Source organism: Macaca nemestrina, chromosome 6, assembly GCF_043159975.1.
Source record: "Macaca nemestrina isolate mMacNem1 chromosome 6, mMacNem.hap1, whole genome shotgun sequence".
Lineage (NCBI taxonomy): Eukaryota > Metazoa > Chordata > Mammalia > Primates > Cercopithecidae > Macaca > Macaca nemestrina.
Genome location: NC_092130.1, coordinates 20,034,351 through 20,057,500, shown reverse-complemented (window position 1 = coordinate 20,057,500; position 23,150 = coordinate 20,034,351). Strand labels below are relative to the sequence as shown.

The following is a 23,150-nucleotide window of genomic DNA, read 5'->3' as shown; positions in this document are numbered from 1 at the left end:
CTTTTTTTTTGGAGACAGTCTTATTCTGTTGCCCAGGCTGCAGTGCAGTGGCACGATCTCAGCTAACTGCAACCTCCACCTCCCAGGTTCAAGCAATTCTTCCGCCTCAGCCTCCCCAGTATCTGGGATTACAGGTGCCCACCACCACGCCTGTCTAATTTTTGTATTTTTTGAGATAACATTTCGCCATGTTGGCCAAGCTGGTCTTGAACTCTTGACCTCAAGTGATCCATCTGCCTCAGCCTCCCAAAGTCCTGGGATTACAGGCGTTGAGCCACCACATCCGGCCAGCACCTGGCACTTTTACTGCAGCTTCTTAAGCCCTCAGACCCCTGCATACTGGAAACACCTGGGCTTGGGGTGAGATTCATTTGCGTGGGATCCATTCCTGCCATCTTAGAGCAGCGGTTCTCAGGCGTACGTGCATACCCTGGTGTATCTCATTCATTGAGAAGCGGACCTGCAAAAGATTAACTAATAACAAAGTGCTCAAGTCTGTGGCCGACTTGACTCATGCATTGAGCAGATTCAAGATGATCCGCTTATCAGTGTCGTGCTCACTTTGCATTCTGATAAGCCTTTGTGAGTGGAACGAGCTCTGCCATGGCCTGGGAGGTTCTGTATTATCTTCCAGCCTCACGCCTCATGCCTCGCTTCTCAGTTCTGACGTTGGCCCCTCCCTCTTTTCCGTCAAAGTCTTTGCACTTGCAGAGTCTTTTGCTGGGAGACCTCTTTTCCAAGGCCTTTGCATTGCTCTATTTCCTTCTTTGGAACTCAGCTCAAAAATGGAACTTTTCCAGGTACTGACCTAGAGGGGTCTTAAGAGAGCCTTTGGGGAAGGGAGGTGAGAGGCTGGAAATAGCTTGTTCTTCGATCTACATGGAGGTTTCAGGGTGTGCACATAAGTAAAAAGTATTCACTGAGCTGTCAACTTAAAATTTGGAGAGTCACTGTATGTAAGTAAACCTAAAAAGGCAAACAAACAAACAAAAAGAAACAAATTTCCACCTCTTCCCTGTCTCCTGTTATTCCTATTACTGTCAACCATGGCATGTTCATTTCTATCCTGGCATAATATTATGTTATTTGCTTGGTTATTTGTAAATTGTGTCGTCTGCTAGAATGTAAGCCGCATGAGGACAGATGCTCTGTCTTGTCCACTGCTGCGCCTTTCAGAGAATAGCATAGTGCCTGTTACATAGTAGATACTTTAAAAAGAAGTGAATAAATAGATGGTCGGATGAATAAAAAGGTTTGGATTTAATGATGGGGAAAAAAAGAGGCAGAAGGTCAGCCTGAGGCTAGAACTGCTCACTGGACCCCCCACCCCCAGCCTACAGTTGAGGGGTCTTGCTCTGTAAGCCCAAGTCCAGAAGCTTGCTCCCTGCCTGGCGGACCACACTGGCATGTCTATACCTCGTTGGGGTCATCCTGGTCGGCGTAGATTAGGAAGCCCGTAAAGAGGCTGTCTGTCCAGTAAGGGTCGTAGAAGAGCCCATTCTGCTCTGAGTAGAAGATCTGCAGCCAGACTTCGTCACCCTGCTTGAGAGCCAGGATGGTGGAGCCCGAGGCCACATCATGGTTGCCGGTGTTGGCATCAAAGGTCCGGATGCGGTACTGGCCGTTGTGCACCAGGCCGATGGCTAGGTGCTTGTTGGCCAGCGTGATGTCGTAGGTGAAGTAGTAGATCCCAGGCACGCCGCAGACGAACTTGCCGCTGGAAGCATTGTAGTGACCGCCCTCGTTCATCAGAATCTTGTCAAACTTGATGGGCAGCCGCTCCCGTGGGTAGCTCTTGGTCACTGCCACCGAGAAAGCTGACTTGGTATGGCCACTGCCGCAGCTGCAGGGGCCTGGGAGGCCCGGCTCCCCCTTCTTGCCCTTAGGCCCCTTCTTGCCTGGCGTGCCATGCTTCCCGGGGGTGCCGTTGACCCCCTTGGGGCCACGGGGGCCAGCCCGCCCAATGGCCCCGGCTTTGCCCTTTGGTCCTGGCTTTCCCCGGTTACCTGTCCGGCCAGGTGGACCTGGAAGACAGAGCAGCTGATGTTATGGACGGTCCTCACAGACCTAGGCAGAGGGGTGCGCCTTGGTTTTCCAACCTTGGAGAAGGAGTGCTTGGGTAATGGAAAGAACAAGAAGGCTTTGGAGACACATAGAAGTGGGCGTAAATCCTAACGCTAGCTATCTGGAAAATGGAAATGATGATACTTACCTTCAAAAATCACTGTGGATCAGGGCAAAAAGTTCACACCCTTTCCTTTTCCTGCCTTCTAAGGAAGGGTCTGGTCTGTCTGCCAGATCAATCCTTCCATGGGCTGTGCTGGTAATGGGTTGAGAAGAGAACTAGAAAAAGCCCCTTGATTTCAACACATTGATCTTAGTAAAATCCCTGCCTAGTGCATACAAGCCCTGCCCACGTGTACAAGGATTTTATTGCGGCATTGCTTACAATAGCAAAAAATAGGAACAACTAAATGCCCATCCAAAGGAAAATGATAAAAAAAAAATTATGGTCCATTCATACTGTGGATTTCTATGCAGGAGTTAAAAAAAAAAGAAAAGTAGAGTTATGTGTGCTCTATGAAACCTTCTCTAACATATACTAAGAGGAAACAGCAGGTGGCCAGAGCCTTTATGTTAAAAGGAAGCCAGGCTGGGCATGGTGGCTCATGTCTGTAATCCCAGCACTTTGGGAAGCTGGGACTGGAGGATGGCTTGAGGCCAGGAGTTTGAGACCAGCCTGGGCAATGTAGCCAGACACTATCCCTACAAAAAATATAAAAATTAGTCAGGCATGGTGGCGTGCGCCTGTAGCCTTATCTACCTGGGAGGCTGAGGTGAGAGGATCCCTTGAGCCCATGAGTTCCAGGTTACAGTGAGCTCTGATTGTGTCACTGCATTCCAGCCTGGGCAACAGAGTGAGACCTTGTCTCTAAAAAATAAAAATTAGGAAAACAAAAGGAATCCACAATGCTAGATATTTCTACACCCATTTAAACGCATAGAAGAGTGCCTGGCCTATAGCAAACATTCCCTAAATACTAGCTGGCATTCCTTGCAGAACAATTCCCCCAATTGTGTTTTCCTTTAGAACGCTTTTTGATGTTTCATACTCATACTTCATAAAATGCACATTTCTCTCAATACAACATTTTTGGCTACTGATTGTATAAAATCAATTTAGTTTATATCCCTTCAACTCAACATTTTAAACAAAACCTATGTGGATAATGACTTGAGTTCACTGACACAAGGTTATGTCACCCATACGAATTGGGTGGTCAAGGAAGTAATGTTTCAGGCATTTTCCATCCTAACAAGTTACTTTGTTTCTTATACGTCTGTATGTAGGCATTTCACTGTGTTTTAGAGTTCTGAGTTAATCTGTAATGCATCTGAATGTTTCCTATTTTACGTAATTCGGAAATAGGTTTCCAAATTGCATTTTGTTACTGAACACTTGATTTTCAGCAACAGAGTGCTTATGTTAAATGCCTGACAATGCCCAGTATTATTAAACACATATGTAAATACACAGAGAAAGGCCAGAAAACATACACACCTAACCAATTAATAGTGGTTACCTCTGGAGGGTGAGGGGAGGATGAGAAGGGGTAGTAAGTAAGGAGGACTTTTGCTTTATGTGTATTGTTTGAATATATTACAGTGAGACTGTATTTGTATATTACTCATATAATTAAAAATAAACAGAATGGGAAAAAATAAAACTAAGAAAAGTCACAAAACTCTTGAAAAAATGAAAATAAACAAAAGGTGGGAAAAGGGGCCAAGAGAAGAGGAGTAGAGACAGAATCTTTTTTTTTTTTTTTTTTTTTTTTTTTTAGAGATAGAGTCTCACATTGTTACCCAGGCTGGAGTGCAGTGGTGTGATCATAGCTCACTGTAACCTCAAACTCTTGGGCTTGAGTCATCTTCCTGCCTCAGCCTCCTGAGTAGCTGGGATTTCAGGCACACACCACCACGCTTGGTTAATTTTAAAATTTTTTGTAGAGATGGTGCCTCCCTATGTTGCCCAGGCTGGTCTCAAACTCCTGGCCTCCCAGTACTCCTGCCTCGGCCTCCCAAAGTGCTGAAATCACAGGCACGAGCCACCATGCAGCCCCCAAGTCATTTTGACTTGGGGTTTTTGGTGGGAGACAAATAGGTAAGAGAGCTTACCGGGAAGTCCTACCATGAACTATATAACGTGCTTTCCTCTTCAATTTTTTTTTTTTTTTTGAGACGGAGTCTCGCTCTGTCGCCCAGGCTGGAGTGCAGTGGCACGATCTGGGCTCACTGCAAGCTCCGCCTCCCGGGTTCACGCCATTCTCCTGCCTCAGCCTCCCGAGTAGCTGGGACTACAGGTGCCCGCCACCTCGCCTGGCTCGTTTTTTGTATTCTTTTTAGTAGAGACGGGGTTTCACCGTGTTAGCCAGGATGGTCACGATCTCCTGACCTCGTGATCCGCCCGTCTCGGCCTCCCAAAGTGCTGGGATTATAGGCGTGAGCCACCGCGCCCGGCCTCCTCTTCATTACCTTTTTTGAGAGACTTCAGGAAAAGCTGACTTTACTCTTGAAAGACTTTTCTGGGGGTGAATTTGTGTGTGTGGTGATGGGGGGCGGTTGGATGTTATCCTGAATTGGCCCCAGGGTGACAAGCTTCGTCTGGGTTACATGTGCTGGGTTCCCAGCACCGCCTTCCTTGGTGTGGTGGCTTCCTTCTCTGCAGAGACTCAACACATAGCAGAAGAGATGGCCAAAGGCAGCCCCAGTACACGGTAGAACTTCCTGGTAAGCTTTATCTATTTGGGGAAAAAGTCAACAGCAGAGACTCTGTCCCTCAGGATCCATAGGCAAACCTCAGGGAAATCTCTAGCTGGCCTGCTTGGAGCTCATGTCCAGACCTCAGTCTGCCGCTGTGGTCAGGAAATTGGATATCATGACACCAGTGCCCAGCACGCTGGAAGACCTGCCCCCCCCTCCCCCCCCACATACTGCCAGTCAAAGCTATGATGGTTACTTTTATACTAATCTCCTGGGGAGGAGGTACTTTTGAAGGAATTAGTTTGGTGTAGTAGGAAAAGACCTGGATTTGCAGTCAACTATCTGTGTGTTATGTGAGCTCAATAAGTCCATTACAGGGTGCCTAACATTTACTGTATGTCTATGCTGAGACAGGTGCTTCATACACTGTTTTATTTCATCTTTACCACAACCCTGTGAGACAAGTGCTATTATTATCCATATTTTAGAGATGAGGAAACCATGGTTTGGAGAGAGGTTAAATAGTTTGCCAAAATCAGTGTCCAGGTTTGTTTCCAAAGTTCATGTTCTTGCAGGGATGATATTTTGCTCTCAACTGAATCACTCTGACTCTCAGTATCCTCATCTGCAACATGGCGAAAATAAGAATCCCTCCGGCACAGGATATGGATGGTCAGATGGGCAACATGCTCAAAAGTGCTTTGTCAACATGAAAATGCCATACAAATAAAAATTATTATATTTCTCTACTGCTTAAAATGTAGGCTTAGGGATGCTGCTGACACTGAAAAGTGCTTGGTTGCTAGGGTGAAAGTTTGGAGATATAAGGAATGTCACAGCGGAAAGGTCTGTAGAGTATATCCATTCTGCTTACCGTCTGCCTGGCATCCCTTCCTTTGGGGAGCTGCCGTTCACCATTTCATTTCATATGGTCCTAGCAGGGCTGTCAGTCACAATGACTCACACACACACTCACACACACACACACACACACACACACACACACACACGCACGCAGGGGTGGCCCCATGAGCCTGCCCTGCAAACGGCGGCACCTCACCTCCTTGGTCAAGGGAATTGGTCCAGGATACACATGTGGCCAAGGAGAATTGGCTGTTCTGAGATTTGCTCTGTGGATGAAGCCAGGAAGATGTGGGCCTGAGCCCAGCAGTTGCTATTTCAGAACTTCCAGCCTTTGTGAGGATGCAACAAACACAGAGAGAAGCAGAGCCCTGACAATGATATTTGAGCTCCCGGACTCAGCTATTCCTGGAGCTCGGCTCTTGGATGTCTCTGTTTTGTTTTGTTTTGTGTTTTGTTTTTGTTTTGTTTTGTTTTGTTTTGTTTTGTAGACAGGATCCCGCTCTGTTGCCCAGGCTGAAGTGCAGTGGTGCAATCTCAACTCACTCTAACCTCGGCCTCCCGGCTTCAAGCAATTCTCCTACCTCAGCCTCCAGAGTAGCTGGGATTATAGGCATGTGCCACTAGGCCTGGCTAATTTTTTGTATTTTTAGTAGAGATGGGGTTTTGCCATGTTGGCTGGGCTGGTCTTGAACTCCTGGCCTCAAGTGATCCGCCCACCTCAGCCTCCCAAAGTGCTGAGATTACAGGTGTGAGCCACTGCGCCCAGCCTGATGTCTCAGTTTTATGAGCTAATACATTCCATTTGGGACTGTAAGTTGGGTTTCTGTCACTTTCAATCGTCAAGAGTTCTGAGTAATATTTTGGGATACTTTTCCAAAGTCACTTAGCAACCCAAAGGTGCACCAGGGGCAGGAACACAAAATTCAATACCCATGTTCCTTTCAGTATAAACTGCTCTGAGGCTGGGCACAGTGGCCCATGCCTGTAATCCCAGCACTTTGGAAGGGCAAGGTAGATGGATCACTTGAGATCAGGAGTTTGAGACCAGCCTGGCCAACATGGTGAAACCCTATCTCTACTAAAAAAACTCAAAAATTAGCCAGGTATAGTGACATGCGTCTGTAGCCCCAGCTACTCAGGAGGCTGAGGCAGGAGAATTGCTTGATCCCAGGAGGCAGAGGTTGCAGTGAGCTGAGATCACACCACTGCACTCCAGCCTGGGCAACAGAGCAAGCCTCTGTCTCAAGGTGGGGGGGAAATATATATATATATTGCTCTGTTTATAAGTAAACAGTAATCTGATTTATAATGAAGAGGATTAATACTAGTTTTATCAACTTCATGACGTCCCTTGCATGCCGGATGCTGTCAGCCCGGTGGGAACGAGAGGGGCAGGTGTAGGCCTCTTACCTTCCTCTCCGCTGTCCCCCCTGTCGCCGTCCTGTCCATCTTGGCCGTCTTTGCCAGGAAAGCCCATTCGTCCCATCATTCCTGAGGGCCCTGGGGCTCCTGGGGGGCCGGGTGGGCCCTGGGGGCCAGGCAGGCTGCAGACCAGTTGAGGGGAGCCTTTCCGGAAGTCCCTGCGAGCAAAGGCGCCAAGCAGTGGGTCAGCAGCGCAGGGGAGGGCACAGGCCAAGAGCACCCAGGGGATCATGGTGGTCACCTGTGGGAGGCAAGAGAGCTGTGACAGGTGAGTGTGGCCACCAAGCTGGCCTGGGTCTGGTCAGAGGGGATGCACAGGAGGAGGCAGCTGGGATACACTCAACTGGATTTCTGTCTCTTGCTCTTTCCTGCATCACATTCAAGTAGATGTGATGTGGACAGAGTCGTCATATCTTGAGGAAGTATTTGGGTGAGTGGAGTCATTACCCAGAATACACTTTGAAGGGGTCTCGGGGGTGAGGCACTCATCATCAGACCATCATCCCCCAGAGTGGCTGAAATGGATGCAGACCTTATGACCCAGAGACTGGTGACTGGGAGGAGCTGTGAATGGAGAGAAATGATTCATGGTTTCATCCAAATCTATGGCATGAATAGAAAGTTACAGTTCTACAAGGGTAGAAATGTTTGAATTGTAGGTGACTTTGCAAGTAGTCTGCTTCTCACGGGAGACTCAGGGTTGCGCATGAGGAGGGCTGAGGATTCAGTTACTGAGTGGAGGTCAACCATCACCTGAGTGACCTTGGCAGGCCGGTAGCAGCTCCTCCCCCAGGTGCTTCCTGTGCGCCAGGCATGTGCTAAGAGCTTTCCATTCATTACTTGATCTTCACAATACCCTTATAGGATAGATATAGGAGAGGAAGCGGAGGCTCAGAGAAGTTGAGCAATGTGTCTACATCACACTTTTCCAACCCGGGGCCTGTGGGCCGCATGCACCCCAGGATGGCTTTGAATGCAGCCCAACACAAGTTTTGTAAACTTTCTTAAAACATCATGAGATATTTTTTGCGATTATTTAAAGTTCATCACTTTAAAATTTTTTGCGATTTTTTAAAGTTTAACGTTATAAACTTTTTTTAAAGTTCGTAACATTAAAGTTAATGTTAGTGTATTTTATGTGTGGCCGAAGACAATTCTTCTTCCGATGTGGCACAGGGAAGCCAACAGACTGGATGCTCCTGGTCTACATCACGCGATGAGTAGATGGCAGGGCTAAGGTTTGAACCAGGCCATCCAGGTCCAGAGCCTGTGCCCTCCCGTCCCAGGCTAGACCGTGTCCTTATGGCTGATGGCAGCAATAGCACGATCCCACTGGAGATCAGTGTGCTATACACCCAGAGGTATTTACTCCCTGCCCTCACTATGCATTCGCAGAAACTGAGACCCAGAGCAGAAATAAGCAACTTGCCCAAGATCTCTCAACAAATCAGTTCCGTTGCTTTGCAATTAACAGCCTCTCTCTCAAGAATGAAACCAGGAGGGGGAACATCCCAGGCATGGCTTCCTGCCATGGAGATAAACTATGAAATGGTAACTTGCTTTGTGACCTTAGGAAAACCCTTTTCCCTCTCTGGGCCTCAGTTTCCTCACCTGAACAACAGGGGCTGGATTAGAGCAGTGGTTCCTAAACTTCAGTGCGCATCACACTCACCTCGAGGGCTTGTTAACACACAGGTTGTTGGGCCTTATCCCTAAAGTTTCTGATTCATTAGTTCTGGGGTGAAGCTGGATTGTTTGCATTTCTAATAAGTTTCCAAATGTTGCTGCTGATGGAGGTCCAGAGACCTTGTTTTGGGAACCACTAAAGTAGATGGTCTCTAGGGTCCCTTCTAGCTGCAATGCTGAGCCTTTCAGACTTCAATCTGTTCTCTTCCCAGATACAAAGCACTGTGGGTTTCATAGTCCCCACTCAGCCTGTGGCTATCCAATCAGAGCATTTGAGTATTAGGGGCATCCTCGACAGCTGTGGTCCTGGTTGCACGGCAGGCGCATTGCTCAGGCATTTAACTTTGGAACTCATTTTTCCTTCTAGGCCTTCAATCTCCTTTCCCTTCAGACTCTGCTTGGCCCCTGGCTCTTGGAGAGCCTGTCCAGGACTTTTGGCTGCCTCTGGCTGTTCCCCTCAGAAACAGGCTGACTATACCTCTCCTCCTGCCCCCTCCAGGATCTTTAACCCTGGAAACAGATGCTGAGGGGAAGGCCTGGGCTTGCAGAGAAAGGAAAATGTTCATTGCCCACATCCCAGCAGTGTGACAATCACAGGGCCCAAAATTGTAACTCCCAAAGAGCCTGCAAAAGGCCCTCATGGAAAAGATAGCTTTAAATGTCTGCCAGGCACAGAGATGCAGAGTAGTCTAGGCCCGCCCCAGTCATGAAACATCTAGAAATCCTCCTCCTGTCCTTGTACCTCGCCTCCCTTCAACTTGGAAAGAGGTGAGCTGACAAGGGGAGCAGATGGCCTTGCCCGTTTCACACCTTCACTCGGGGAGCAGGAAGAAATCTCACCTTCGAATGGAAGGGTTGCCAGGGAGTGGAGACTTCAACCAGGGGGAGGAGGAGCTCCCCTCACTGACTAAATTATAAGTAGGGAGGGGTAGGAAAAAATAAGGATGCAGTTTGATTGTATTTCTGATGTCACACTTGCTCAACCTAGGTTACATAAATAATAGTAGAGGTGGTAGGCAGATACGGCAAACATCGTGGAAACGTTACATAAATGACAGGTGCTTTTGGAAAACTATGGCCTAGACACTCCCCAGGCCCTGCGAATCACCATTTCTTTCCCTTGTCTACATGATGAGGGTCTTGGAAAACTGGTTAGCCTTATTTGTGAGCTGCAGCACATCTGGGACCCCCAGAATAGAAACTGAATTTTTAAAGCAGGTTCGAAATGATTTGGAAAGTTGCAGTCTACAAACATTTTGCAGTAGGGAGAGAGGGAGGAAGGAAGTGGAAGCCAGTCTTCAAGGCAGATGAGAATCCTGCAAACAGCTAGCTGAAGACAGGCAGAAAAGAGAGCCAGCCGGACGAGAGAGAGGCAGAGAAAGGGAACCATCTGTCACAGTAGACAGCTCCCCTCTCTCTTCTGACCTCCATGCCCAGCCACACAGGCTCCACAAGAGGAAGGTGGATTTGCTCTCTTGACCACAATGGCCTTGCACCAGCTTCTCTGGACAAAGAGGGAATGCCTCTCTGCAAAAGGTGGTTCAGGGTAGGCCCCAGTGCCTGGGTGGAGGGGTGTGTGTCTGAGACACACAGGGAGGGAAGGGTTTTCTGAGCTGGAGCCTGAAGGCTCCTGGAGTCCCAGAGGAGTGCTGGCAGCTACAGCCAGGAAATGTTTTGGAAATAAAGGCGGGGAGACTAGATTCTAGTTCCAAACCTAGAGGAAGGGAGGGAGAGGAGAGTCTCCTCGCCTCCACAGCACCTCCAAGAAAAACAAGGCTCCAAATAGCCCTGCTCCCAGCTTGTGCCCTGCGCCACACTCACCCCATTCTCTACACAATGGTGTTGAGAAAGCCTGGGGGCAGGGTGCTTAGAGGGGCACTAAGGCCCCAAGGAATCCAGGCAGATTAACTCTTCCAGGGCCTTTCTTTATTTTTCTTTTCTCTTTAGGGATGGGGGTCTTGCTCTGTTGCCCAGGCTGGAGTGCATGGTGCAAGAGCTCACTGCAGCCTTGAACTCCTGGGCTCAAGTGATCCTCCTGCCTCAGCCTTCTGTCCCAAGTAGTTGGACCTACAGGAGTGTGCCACCACTGTCAGCTTGCACCTTTTAAATACATTTAGAATCACGAACTTGGGAAGGGCCTCAGGGAACCATCTAATCCAACCTCTTCAGTTACAGATGGGGAAACCAAGGCAGAAGCAAACCCACCTTATTACACACCTACAATGTTCCAGGCACTGTGTGAAGCCCTGTATCTACAATTTTTTTTTTTTCCTCACTTTGTCGCCCAGGCTGGGGTGCAGTGGCATGATCTCAGCTCACTGCAACCTCCACCTCTCGGGCTCAAGTGTTCCTTCCTCCTCAGCCTCCCGGGTAGCTGGGACTATAGGAGCATGCCACCATGCCCAGCTAATTTTTGTATTTTTTGTAGAAATGGGGTCTTGTCATGTCACCTGCTGGTCTTGAACTCCTGGACTCCAGTGATCCACCCATCTCGGCCTCCGAAAGTGCTGAGATCACAGGCGTGAGCCACCGCATCCAGCCTGCTGTATTGTTTTATATGAAGCTTACCTAAGTCCTATGAAGCTTACTTGAGCCCTTATTGTCCCATTTTTTTTTTCAGAGGAAAAAACAGATACTCCAAGAAGTGAAGTTATCTACTCAGAGTCACACCATCAGAGATTAATGGAGATGGCGTTCAAACCCATGTCGTATGCCTCTGAAGACTGTGCTTAATCCATGCCCCTTGCTTCCTGCTCCCGCTATTTCCCCCCCATTTTATAGAAGACACTGAAACTCAGAGAGGCTAATTTACTTATGTTTACACAACTAGCTGGTGGCAGAAGTTATATTTGAACTTGGGTTTGGCTGACCCTAGTACCCAAATGCTTTCCATTATTTCAGCATTTCTTATATTTTTCCTCCTAAATATCCCACATTACAGAAAAGACCTTGAAGCATATGCCAAAACCACACACAGCCATAGAGAAATCTCTCTGATGCCCTGTATTTTATTTTACAATTTTTACACACACACTACATGACTTTGAAAATGTACAAGTGATGCCTTTTTTCTCTCTCGGGGTGCTGGAGTAAATCAGTGTTTGAGCAAGACCTCCTGTCCTTTGAGAGGCCCACACTTGGATTAGACAAGGTGATGAGAGGCGTGGAGGGGACAGCCTCCCGGAACCTGGGTCCCCACTATAAGCCCCTTTGGTTTGTTAATGGGGGGTGTTTCCAAGGCCTGAGCCAAAAGATCAGGGTTTCACTCCCCAAGACCCTCCAGTAGGTGCTGGCTTAAATAGCAAACATCAGAACCCCAGCCACGGCTTACGAGGCCCCAACTGAGCTGGCTCCAGCCTCCGCCCCAACTTCAGCTCCTCCCTGGCTCCCTTGGCTCCTCTGGCCCAGCACCCCCCTCCCACCCCCACTACCTTTTCCAGGCCAAGCTCCATTCAGCCCCAAGGAGCCAGTCACTCTGCCAGTAACCTCACGGCTCCACCCTCTTGCTTTGCTGGCTCTTTATCTGCTGTATTTCAGTTTAAATGTCACTTCCTCCAGGCATTCCCTGACGTGACCTCTCAGCCAGCGCCCCCCTTCTGCAAGCTCCCTTTCCCCAGCTCTTTCCACTCACCCATATTCACTTTACTTGGTTGCCTCCCCCATGTGTCTCCACTAAAATGTAAGCTCCATGAGTACAGGGACCCCAGCTGGCCCCCTGGCTTCAAACTTCCTCACACACAGTGGATGTTCAAGAAATATTTGCTTAATTAGTAAGTGTTGGAGACGCGGACTCTGCCTTCAAGAAAATCCCCAGCGAAGAGAAAACCAGGCAGTGGCTGAAATCCAGAAGAGAGAGCACTGACACCCCTTGATACAAATCAGTTCTTTTTTCCTCTGCTTTTCTAACCCAGATCAGATCAAATCCCTCCTTGCTTTTGACCCCTTACAGTACAGGGGCTAGGTCTTTCCCTCTCTGGCCTGTAGGGTGGGGCCAGCCTTGCAGAATGCCTTACATATAGCAGGTGCTCCACAGAGAGCTGTCCGATTAACCAGAAGAGAGGTAAGTATTAGTCCTTTCTCACCTTTAAAAAAACAATCTCAGTTCCTAAATTGTCCTTTCTGGGGGTGGGAAGGTGTTAGTTGAATAGGGACACCTTCATTAGAGCCTTCCTGCTAAAGGGATTAAAAAATATTAGTTGGTTAAACCCCAGAAATAGACTCATGGGTTGCTAAACTCGGACGAGTTCTTTTTATTTTTATTTATTTCTTATTTTTTTGAGATGGAGTCTCGCTCTGTTGCCAGGCTGGAGTGCAGTGGCACAATCTCGGCTCACTGCAACCTCCGCCTGCCAGGTTCAAGCAATTCTTCTGCCCCAGCCTCCCGAGCAGCTGGGACTACAGGCGCATGCCACCATGCCCGGCTAATTTTTCGTATTTTTAGTAGAGACTGGGTTTCACTATGCTGGCCAGGCTGGTCTCGAACTCCTGACCTCGTGATCTGCCTGCCTCACCTCAAAGTACTGGGATTACAGGCGTGAGCCACCGAGCCTGGCTGAACATGGATGAGTTCTTAAATCTGGCTTCTCATCTCTCTGCTAAGTAGCTAATGATTCATCAATACACATGTTCTAGAAAAGCACTAGGAGCTAAAGTGCCACTGCCTGAGTCTACTGTCAGGGAAGTCTTCCTCCTGGCCACAGGACATGGCCCCCTGGTTTATTCCCAAGGGCCCTCTGACCAGACTGGGATGTGAGAAGGGCCAGAAGTGGGGACGTGGCCTCTCACTGATCCTTCCTGAATGTGTCTGCCAGTAGAAGTTCCAGGAATACTTGTCTTGAGCAAGCCTGCTAGGCCTGGGTGCTGAACAATCTCCCCTTGCAGATTGGAAGGTGTAAATTACGCTCAAATAAATCTGACCTGTTGGTTATCAGGTTTTGACACACTGACAGGTAGGAGTGGCATTTAACTCCGTGGTTAAGAGCCACGGAACACCCAGCACTTGGTTCCCTCAACTATGCAATGAAAATGATAGTATACCTACCTCAGGGAGTTTGTGTGAGAAATGAGTGAAGGAATGCGTTCAAAGATTCTATCTAGTCCAGTGTTTGACACTGTAAAAGCTCCACGGTTGGAAAAAACTGTGCCTAAAATGCCCCCAATCCTTCACCTCCTCCGGGAAGCCCTCAGGTAGCTGCCAGCCTCATCCTTCAAGTCTCAGGTCTCATGTCATCTCCTCAGAGGGGCCTGCCCTGATCATGTGATCCAAAGCATTCCACCCACCCTGCATATGCTCTTATCCCATCCTGTTCTTTCAAGGCATCTGGCCCAATTTGTGATTATGCATTTGTTTGTTTCTTGACTTGTTAACTGTCTGGCTCTTTCCCTGGAATGGAAGGTCCGGGAAAGTATGGGCCCTACATGTTGTTCTCAGTTGGGCTGCCGGAGCCTAGCGCAGCACCTGCATAGAGTAAATACTCAACACACAGCTGTTGAACAACCTTGAATGAACTGGCCACTCTTACAGAGACAGGAATAATCCAGGGTGGTCACAGGAGGAAAATTCCAGGCAGCAGTTTGACATGACTAGAAGCTGTATAGGCTGATAAGACCCTGAAAAACAGGGTGTGGACCAAGCTGGCTAAGACCCACTGGATCCAACATGGTGATGAATTTGATCGAGATTTCACCCAGGACCTCTTTATATGCTCGTTCATGTACTCAATCACACACCCACCAGTGCCACGACAGCTCCGAGAACACCCATATTTGGTGTAGAAATAGGTGGCACCACAGTTCTGGGAAATCTCCACCTTTTTCCAGGAATTTTCATGAATATTCTACCTGTTGGTTAAAGAAACCCATAAAGATAGAAACCCCAAACCCCTCTGCCCAACTCCCTCTTGAGAACGCCCACAGCCCCCTTTCCTGAGTATGTACTTTCCCCCTTGCAATAAGTCACCATAATTTCACAATTTTCTAACTCATCCTTGAATTCCTTCTTGAGATGGTGTCAAGAGCCTGGACACTGGCTGGGGTTGAGGTCCCACTGGCGTTTGAGGACCTCTCCAGCCCACCGGTATTATTACAATTTATAAAGCAAGGGGATCACAAGGGTCTCAATAAAAGTGTGGATGACAAAGCCTCACTTGGCCACTGAGGAAAACTCAATGCTATGACTGGGCTTGGATTCTGAAGACCGGGGTCCCAGTCCTAGTTTTGTAACTTACTAATCATGTGACTGTGAAAAAGTCATTTCATCTTATCTGGGCCTTCATTTCCTCACCTGTAAAATGGACATATTAACATTTGCCCAGTCTGCCTTACAGGGTTATTCAGAGAATCAAAAAAGATAGTGGATTTGAAAACAAAACATGATACAGAAGTTAGAGCCGTATTTAAAATTGTAATTGTCACTAGTTGCAACTGAACTAAGGGATCATAGTCCTGAACTCCCACTGGGAGCCCCTGGAGTGTTTCAGGGGAGACCTCATCCTGGGTGGAGGAGGACACCCAAATCTCACCCAGCAGGGCAATTCTCCCGGTGTTTGGTGTTAAAAGGGACAAGGCTTGCTTGCGGATGAAGCTTGCTGAAAATCCGCTTTGATGGGAGAATAGAATACTATAATAAAAAACATTCCACGCCCTCCCCGAATTCCAGGAAGTAAATTGGAAACAGTCCTCTCCAGCTTCTCTGAAAAGCTAAAGAGATCCTTGGAGGGAAAAAGCGGCTGGCTGCCGCTCCTCACACAGTGCTCACGAAATGTCCCCTCTCTCCAGATCTCAGGATCAGTGTCCATTTGGAAACTGTTCAGAATCCACAGTCTAAATACAGAGGCTGCGAAGTCGTGGGGCCCACTTGCCAGGATGCCTCAGAAAATATTCATCTGCTATTTTCTCTCTTTCTCTCTCCTCATTTCTGGCTCAGCCTAGAAAATGAGATCCAAGGACACATCATGATCTAACAAGGCCTCGGAAGCCAGGGGTTTGTCTCAGCAAGAATTCTTGAAAGCACAGAGGAAATCAGCCCGTGTGTTAAAGCTGAAGGCTTATACCTTCTAATATATACACTCCCAGCCTTTACGAACGTGGTACATAACCGGGGCCCTGGCCTGCTGCACCTCTGAGCCTCAGCTGCCTCCTCTGCACGATGAGGGCAAGAGTCAGGCTCTGGAGTGGCCGAAGACAAAGCCATCAAGCTTTGGCATTGTCTACAGCTGTTTTCTGCCGCGTGGAGACCAAGGACTGCCGTGGGAGAGAAGAATGCAGCAGCTGTGAGAGATGTGAGGGGGAGAGAAGGCGGCTGAGGGTGTTCACATCCCCGTATCGCATCCCCAGGGCCCGTCTCCACGTGCCTGACCACAGCAGTGGGGGAGTGGGTGTGAGCAGCTCGGCTCAATAGGAAAACGATGCAAGTCACACGTGTCAGTTTGTCTTGTAGTCACATTAAAAAAGTACAAAAGAAGCAAGTGAAATTAATTTCAATGCTATTTAGCCCATTATTTCCCAAATATCATCATTTCAACATGTAATCACCATAAAAATTATTAATGAGACATTGTACATTCTTAGTACTAAGTCTTTGAAGCCTAGTGATGTATTTCACACTTGCAGCGGATCTCAAATCAGACTGGAGCATTTCAAGTCTTCAATAGCCACATGCTGGCTTCTACAACAGCTCCAGCATAGCTGTGTGGGTTCAGATGCCATGAACTAGCTGTAGTACCTTCACACGTTATTTAATCTCTCCCCTTCAGTCTCCTCCTCTCCAACATGAACACGATTATAATAGAACCTACCTTAGACAGTTGTTATGAGAATTTAATGTTTCTAGAATAAGACCTGGCATATGGCAAGAGGTATAAAAGCATTAGCTTCTATTATTTTATTATTTCTTGCCATTCCAAAAATCAAACAAGATAATGGATATTGAATGTGACAATACAAATTTTAAGACCTTGTTTAAAATTGTAATTGCCACTAACTGCAGTTGAACTAACAAAAGCCAGTCCTCATCTGCCACCCTGAGTCCTGCATACATTTCAGGTAGAGACTCCGGTAGCTTCCATAAACTCCCATTTTCACTTGTTAGTTTGAGTTATGGCTCTGTCAGGTGCTACCAAAAAAAAAAAGAAAGTCCTAGGGAGGCCGAGCCTTTGTTCCTGCCCTGCTGTTTCTGCTCTGAGGGAAGGATGGGGTGTTGTCTTGGCTTCACAACTTTGAGCCACCTGGCGTGTCCATGCTCCATAATACAGAGACCAGGGAAGAAGCGGGATGGTGCTTATCTCATCAAGTGACAGGGCCAAATGGGATTATCAGGTGTGCATGTGTGCATGATACTGTGGCCTGGCACATGGCTACCCAATAAATAGTATGGTTTATTATTATTGCCTTTGAGGCCGGACACTGGGGATTCGGAGGTGAAAAGATGTAGTTGCTGTAGGGCCCACTCTGATCCCTAGAACTACCTGGGCAGGTTATAATGATCTGCTTACCTGAGCATCCAGCCGGCATACCTGTGTGACCAGGAAAAAAGAGCCTCACTCTCCTTTTCCTTTGTAATAGGCGCCCAACGGCATCTAGATGTAACAGCATCCAACACCAGGCAGGCGGCAGGGGAAGGAAATTTTGGGGTTAGACAACAATCCCTGGGAATGACATAAAAGGGACTACAAGATCTAAGAACTGAGGGAGAGAAACAAATTCTGAACTTTGAAGAGGTCAGGGAGAAAAGGCTAAGTTTTCCTTGACTTTTCTGGGTGAGCCCAAGAACTTCCACGGAGTCATTTCTGGTCAGGCCTTGATGGGCGTTCAGAGTAACCCTAAACTTCTGATACAGGGCCGGGCACAATGGCTCACATCTAGAATGCTGGTACTTTGGGAGGCTGAGGTGGGGGATCACTTGAAGACAGGAGTTCGAGACCAGTCTGGCCAACAAAGTGAGACCATCTGGGCAACAAAGTGAGATCCCCCCTCCCCTCGCCCCACCAGCTCTACAAAGAAAAAAAAAATCAGATACAGGTCTACCCTTTTTTTTTTTTTTTTTTTGAGACGGAGTCTCGCTCTGTCACCCAGGCTGGAGTGCAGTGGCCGGATCTCAGCTCACTGCAAGCTCCTCCTCTCGGGTTCACGCCATTCTCCTGCCTCAGCCTCCCGAGTAGCTGGGACTACAGGCACCCGCCACTTCGCCCGGCTAGTTTTTTGTATTTTTAGTAGAGACGGGGTTTCACCTATGTTAACCAGGATGGTCTCGATCTCCTGACCTCGTGATCCGCCCATCTCGGCCTCCCAAAGTGCTGGGATTACAGGCTTGAGCCACCGCGCCCGGCCACAGGTCTACCCTTAGAGAAGCATGAGCTGGTCTGGTGGTGAAGTCATTTTCCAGCTGTTTGACCTTGGGCAAGTTATTTAATCTCTCTAGGTCTCAGTTTCTTTGTCTGTAAAATGAGAAAAATAATAATGTATGGTCTTAATTGAATCTGAATATTTATTGTTTCACTTTATGTGTGAAATCTGAAATAACCCCAATTTTCCCAAGTTAAAAGTTGTCAAGAATCTTGTAAGGCAGTGTGGATTGTAAATTGTAAACTGTGTTTATGCTAGAGCCACATAACAGCACTGTCCTAATAGGTAATCAGAAATATCTACCATTCTTCAGCAGGTGAGCTATTTTTTTTTTAACTTTTTAAAAATTTCCATAGTTTATTGGGGAACAGGTGGTGTTTGGTTACATGAGTAAGTTCTTTAGTGGTGATTTGTGAGATTTTGGTGCACCCATCACCCGAGCAGTATACACTGTACCCTATTTGTAGTCTTTCATCCCTCACCCCCCTTTCACCCTTTCCCCTGAAGTCCCCAAAGTCCACTGTGTCATTCTTATGCCTTTGCATCCTCATAGCTTAGCTCCCACTTATGAGTGAGAACATAGGATGTTTGGTTTTCCATTCAGCAGGTGAGCTTTTAATGACACCAGTTTTGAATTATTTGAGGTCTTTAGGGATGCCTCCCTCAAGTAATTTGACTGCTTACACCTCCCTTATAGAGTAATTGTGAATATTGAATGAGATAATGCAGCAACTAGCCCACAGTAAGCACTCAGTAACAGTTGTGATTTTTGATACAATAATCATTCCTGAGAACAAAGAGAGAGAGGATGTCATGGGAGAAGGTTGTCACACTCATGAAAATAAACAAGCAGACCTGGGTAGACCTGGGTCTGCTGTTTTCCCATCCGTAAAGTGGCTGTAATAGCGACCCTGTGAGGAGCTGAACATTTGCAAACTTTGGCATCAATGGCTATGAAGGCAGTTATAATGGCTAATGCGATTTTATAGCTTGGCATGAAAGCAAAGAGGTACAGGATTTCTACAGGTGTGCCCTACTTTCAACAAGATTGTAAAAATTCAAATTTAGTCATTCAATGATTAGCTTTTAACTTTTTGTTAATATTACAATGTGTAGGCTGAGTGCAGCGGCTCATGCCTGTAATCCCAGCACTTTCGTAGACCAACGCAGGTGGATTGCCTGAGCCCAGGAGTTCGAGACCAGCCTGGACAACATGGCGAAACCTCGTCTCTACAAAAACTACGAAAATTAGCTGGGCGTCGTGGTGCCTGCCTGTAGTCCCAGTTACTTGGGAGGCTGAGGAGGAAAAATCGCTTGAGCCCAGGAGGCAGAGGCTGCAGTGAGCAGAGATAGTGCCACTGCACTTCAACCGGGGCAACAGAGCAAGACATTGTCAAAAAAAAAAAAAAAAAAGAGAGAGAGAGAATAAACAACGTGCAAAGACTGGCTGAGAAGGATTAAAAAGCTATGGAACATGCCCCTGCCACTGAGGAAATTAGAGCCTAGACAAACAGGGACCGATTGGCGTATCAGTGGCCTCACGTGGATCACAGACTACTCTGTACTTTTTGTTTTGGGTTTTTAATTGGAAATTGTTGCCAATGTAAAACTTGGGAGGTTTTATATTAACATTGACGTTTGCAGCTTTTCTTGAGCAGCAGAAGGATCTGGGCAGCACTGAGCCTGCATTTACGCAGGTCACCAGGTAGCTGCCCCTTGAGCCAAGGTATTACAGGCTGACTTGTGTCTCTCCAGAATTCGCACACTGAAGTCCTAACTCTCAGATTCTCAGAATGGGACTGCATTTAGAGATAGAACCTTAAAAATGGTAACCAAGGTAAAATGAGTCATATGGGTAGGCCCTAATCCAGTATGAGTGGTGTCGTTATATGAAGAGGAGATCAGGACACAGACATACACAGAGTGACAACCATGTGAAGACACAGCAGATCATGGCCACCTGCAAGCCACGGAGAGAGGACTCAGAAGAAACCAACACTCAGACACCTTGATGATGGGCTTCCAGCCTCTAGGGATCGTGAGAAATAAATGTCTATTGTTGCATGTCCCCAGACTGTGTTATTGTCATGGTGCCCCACGCTGACTAGGACAGACAGCCTGTGTTCTAGAGTGTTCACAGTCCTCACCACTCCCAAATATCATGCATCCCATTCCCATACACATTGCGCACAGCCCCTGTCAGTATCTGGGTTTGCAACCCCTAACCTAGAGGAAAAGAGTAATGATTCTCCATGTATGTTGTGTGTTCTTATTTCAAAGTTTTGATGTTCATATCTCCCTTAATTCTCCCCACACTTCTAAGAGGCTGATACTGTCATCTCCACTTGGCAGAAGAGAAAACAGAGCTCAGAAAAGGGAAAAATTACTTTTCCTAGGTCAAAGTTTGGGTGGAACTCAGTCCTGCTGGCTAGGAGCCCAGAGCTCAAGTTCCACTACCATGGCCCCTCAGCTAACAGCGGAGTTACTAACAGGGCAGTGATGTGTGTGCGCATGTGTATGTGTGTTACAGGAGTAAGCCACTTAATAGAAGTGAACAAATCCATGGGAAGGTTATTTGCTTGGATAAATATTTGGCACATAATTCCTTTCAAAAGAAAAGCTAGAATGGGACGGGCGCGGTGGCTCATGCCTGTAATCCCAGCTCTTTGGGAGGCCGAGGCGGGCGGATCACGAGGTCAGGAGTTCGAGACCAGTCTGGCCAATATGGTGAAACCCCCGTCTCTACTAAAAATACAAAAATTAACTGGTTGTGGTGGCGTGCACCTGTAGTCCCAGCTACTCAGGAGGCTGAGGCAGAAGAATTGCTTGAACCCAGGAGGCGGAGATGGCAGTGAGCTGAGATCGTGCCACTGCACTCCAGCCTGGGCGACAGAGCAAGACTCCATCTAAAAAAAAAAAAAAAAAAAAAGAAAGAAGAGCTAAAATAGAATGTAACTAATAGAAGTTTGATTTATGCAGGAGTTCATCTCATAGAGGCAAATTAAGGTTGGCAGGCCTTTGACCTGGAAGAAGGAGTGGGTGAAGCTGTGGGTGTGGAGAGGGACTCTGTTACCCCACAGTGAACATTCAGGAGTAGGACGCATCAGTGATTGAGACAGCAAGAGAGACTGTCTGATTAGCAGGGTCAGGATAAGAGAAGGAATAGAGAGACGGGAGAAGAATAGGGAGATTTGCAGAGAAAAAAGTGACATCTTGGAGAACTTGGTGAATATTCGATGAAGACAGAGTGGCTTCAAAGATGACTCCAGCCTTGTGAAAAATATCTCAGTTCATCCATACAATGACACACTATGACACCATTAGAAGAACAAAGTAGGCCTGTATATGTAGATATGTAAACAAGGCGAAGACACACTGTTAAGTGAGAAAAGCAAGTTGTACCATGGAATGTAAAGTATGCTTCTTTTTGAGTTAAAAAAAAAAAAGCACAAATATAGAGTATATATATGTACAGAAGGGTTGGGGAAATACTTTCTGAAAAGACGCAAAATCTTGTTAAAGGGGTTACCTTTCAGAATTGGGAGGGAGTATGTAGGCTTTTACTTTTCTCTTTCTAACTTTTGAACTGTTCGAATTTCCTGTGATGAGCATCGTTACTTTTATAACATTTAAAACAAAAGGTAACCCTAAGGTTTAAGGATTGGAAGACAGGTAAGTGTGGTATCCCTGCTAGGAGATGGGGAGAAGTCAGACATTTGGGAGGAAACAAATTCTGCAGTGAATCTGATGTGTTACAATGAAGGGCTGTAGTGATGCTTGGAAATGTGTGTGGAGAGTCTGAGGATCGGGCAGTTGAAAGCAGGAGTAATTGATATAATTACTCCAGATGACAGAATAAATTAGAGAATGGTGCAGAGGGAAGGCAAAAATAAGGATGTGAGAGGACAGATTTTTAACAATGCTAACTGAGTAACAGCCTTGGGTTGCCCTATGTAGGACATTGTCTTTCTATTACTGCTACTTCAGCATGGTGGAAACACAGGGTCTCTGAGAAATGGCCAGTCTAAGGAAGGGACCGCTGCAGGCTTCCAAGCAGGGCAGTTTTGTGGTCAAGGAGCAGAGGAGGATCACAATGAGGTAGTGCAAGGGACTCATGGTGTCACAGGAGAGACCTGGGCTGGGAGAGTATTAGGGCCCATTGCAATTGTTTAGCTGAAAAGCGAGGTCCTAGAACGCGGCAGCAGTGGGGATGGAGAAGTAAGGACAAAGCATATTAAGACAAGTAGTTTAGGCAGGGAAGGAGAGTGAAGAGAGTCAAGAAGCATTGGGTACAAATCTCTGCCTGCCGTTCAATACTTTCTGAGCTCAGTTTGCCAGTCTGTATCATATATTTAAATAAATATGAAGATTAAATGAAATAATGCATTCAGTACATGTGAACTGTGATTGTTAGCTCGGGTATTGGACTCAGATTTACCAGACTTCAAGTCTCTTTTTCATCAGTTACTAGCTGTGCAACCCTGTCCAAATCATTAATGTCTCTGAGCCCAGTTCCTCTTTTGTAGACAGGGATAATCCGTTGTCATGAAAATGAAAGAGCACAAGTAAAGTGCTGGCAGGACTTGGCACAAAGTAGGCGCTCAATAAATGGCAGAGCTACGGGTATTACTATTGTAACGGGTAAACCACAGGGCACAGAGCCTGGCACACAGTATGGACTCAAAACATGTTAATTTGTGTTATAATACAGAAGGCAGAAGTCGAGAGGCAGGAATGCGCGAGTTGCCCAACCCGCAATAAAGGCGCGCTGGCAGCTCTCCCGCCTTCCGCATCCTGCCCCGCCCGCAGCAGTGCAAGTCCTCCTCCTCCCCGCGCGCACTTGCCGCCCCCGCCCGACCGCGGTGCGGGCCACTCACCCTTGCGGCTGTCCGCCACGTCCAGGGGCGTCCGGAGCAAAGAAGCTCTCGGCGGGGCTCCGCGTCCCGGTTTTCCTCGGCTGCAGCAGCCGGGCCGAGCGTCGGCCCCAGGCATAGTTTTCCCATCCCGTCATGGGCGGGAGAGCCTTCCTCCCGGTCACGTGGGCTGGCCCGCAGTGCAGCATTCTCTTTTTA

At 47.4% G+C, this 23,150-nt stretch overlaps 1 protein-coding gene across 2 annotated transcripts; it reads right to left on the bottom strand.

Annotated features, from left to right (window-relative positions):
• Positions 1-11: 11 nt before the first annotated feature.
• On the bottom strand, positions 12-23,150 carry LOC105482334 (C1q and TNF related 2). 2 transcript variants are annotated; one of them, XM_071098123.1, is made up of 4 exons: positions 22,956-23,150; positions 7,039-7,291; positions 2,007-2,024; positions 12-1,802 (listed from the first exon to the last, which is right to left on the bottom strand). In XM_071098123.1, exons 1-4 carry the CDS (start codon positions 23,079-23,081, stop codon positions 1,411-1,413), a joined length of 789 nt encoding a protein of 262 aa, XP_070954224.1. In that variant the 5' UTR covers positions 23,082-23,150; the 3' UTR covers positions 12-1,410. The 2 variants fall into 2 exon arrangements, with proteins under 2 accessions (XP_070954224.1, XP_011740664.1); XM_011742362.3 differs by having other exon boundaries at positions 12-2,024.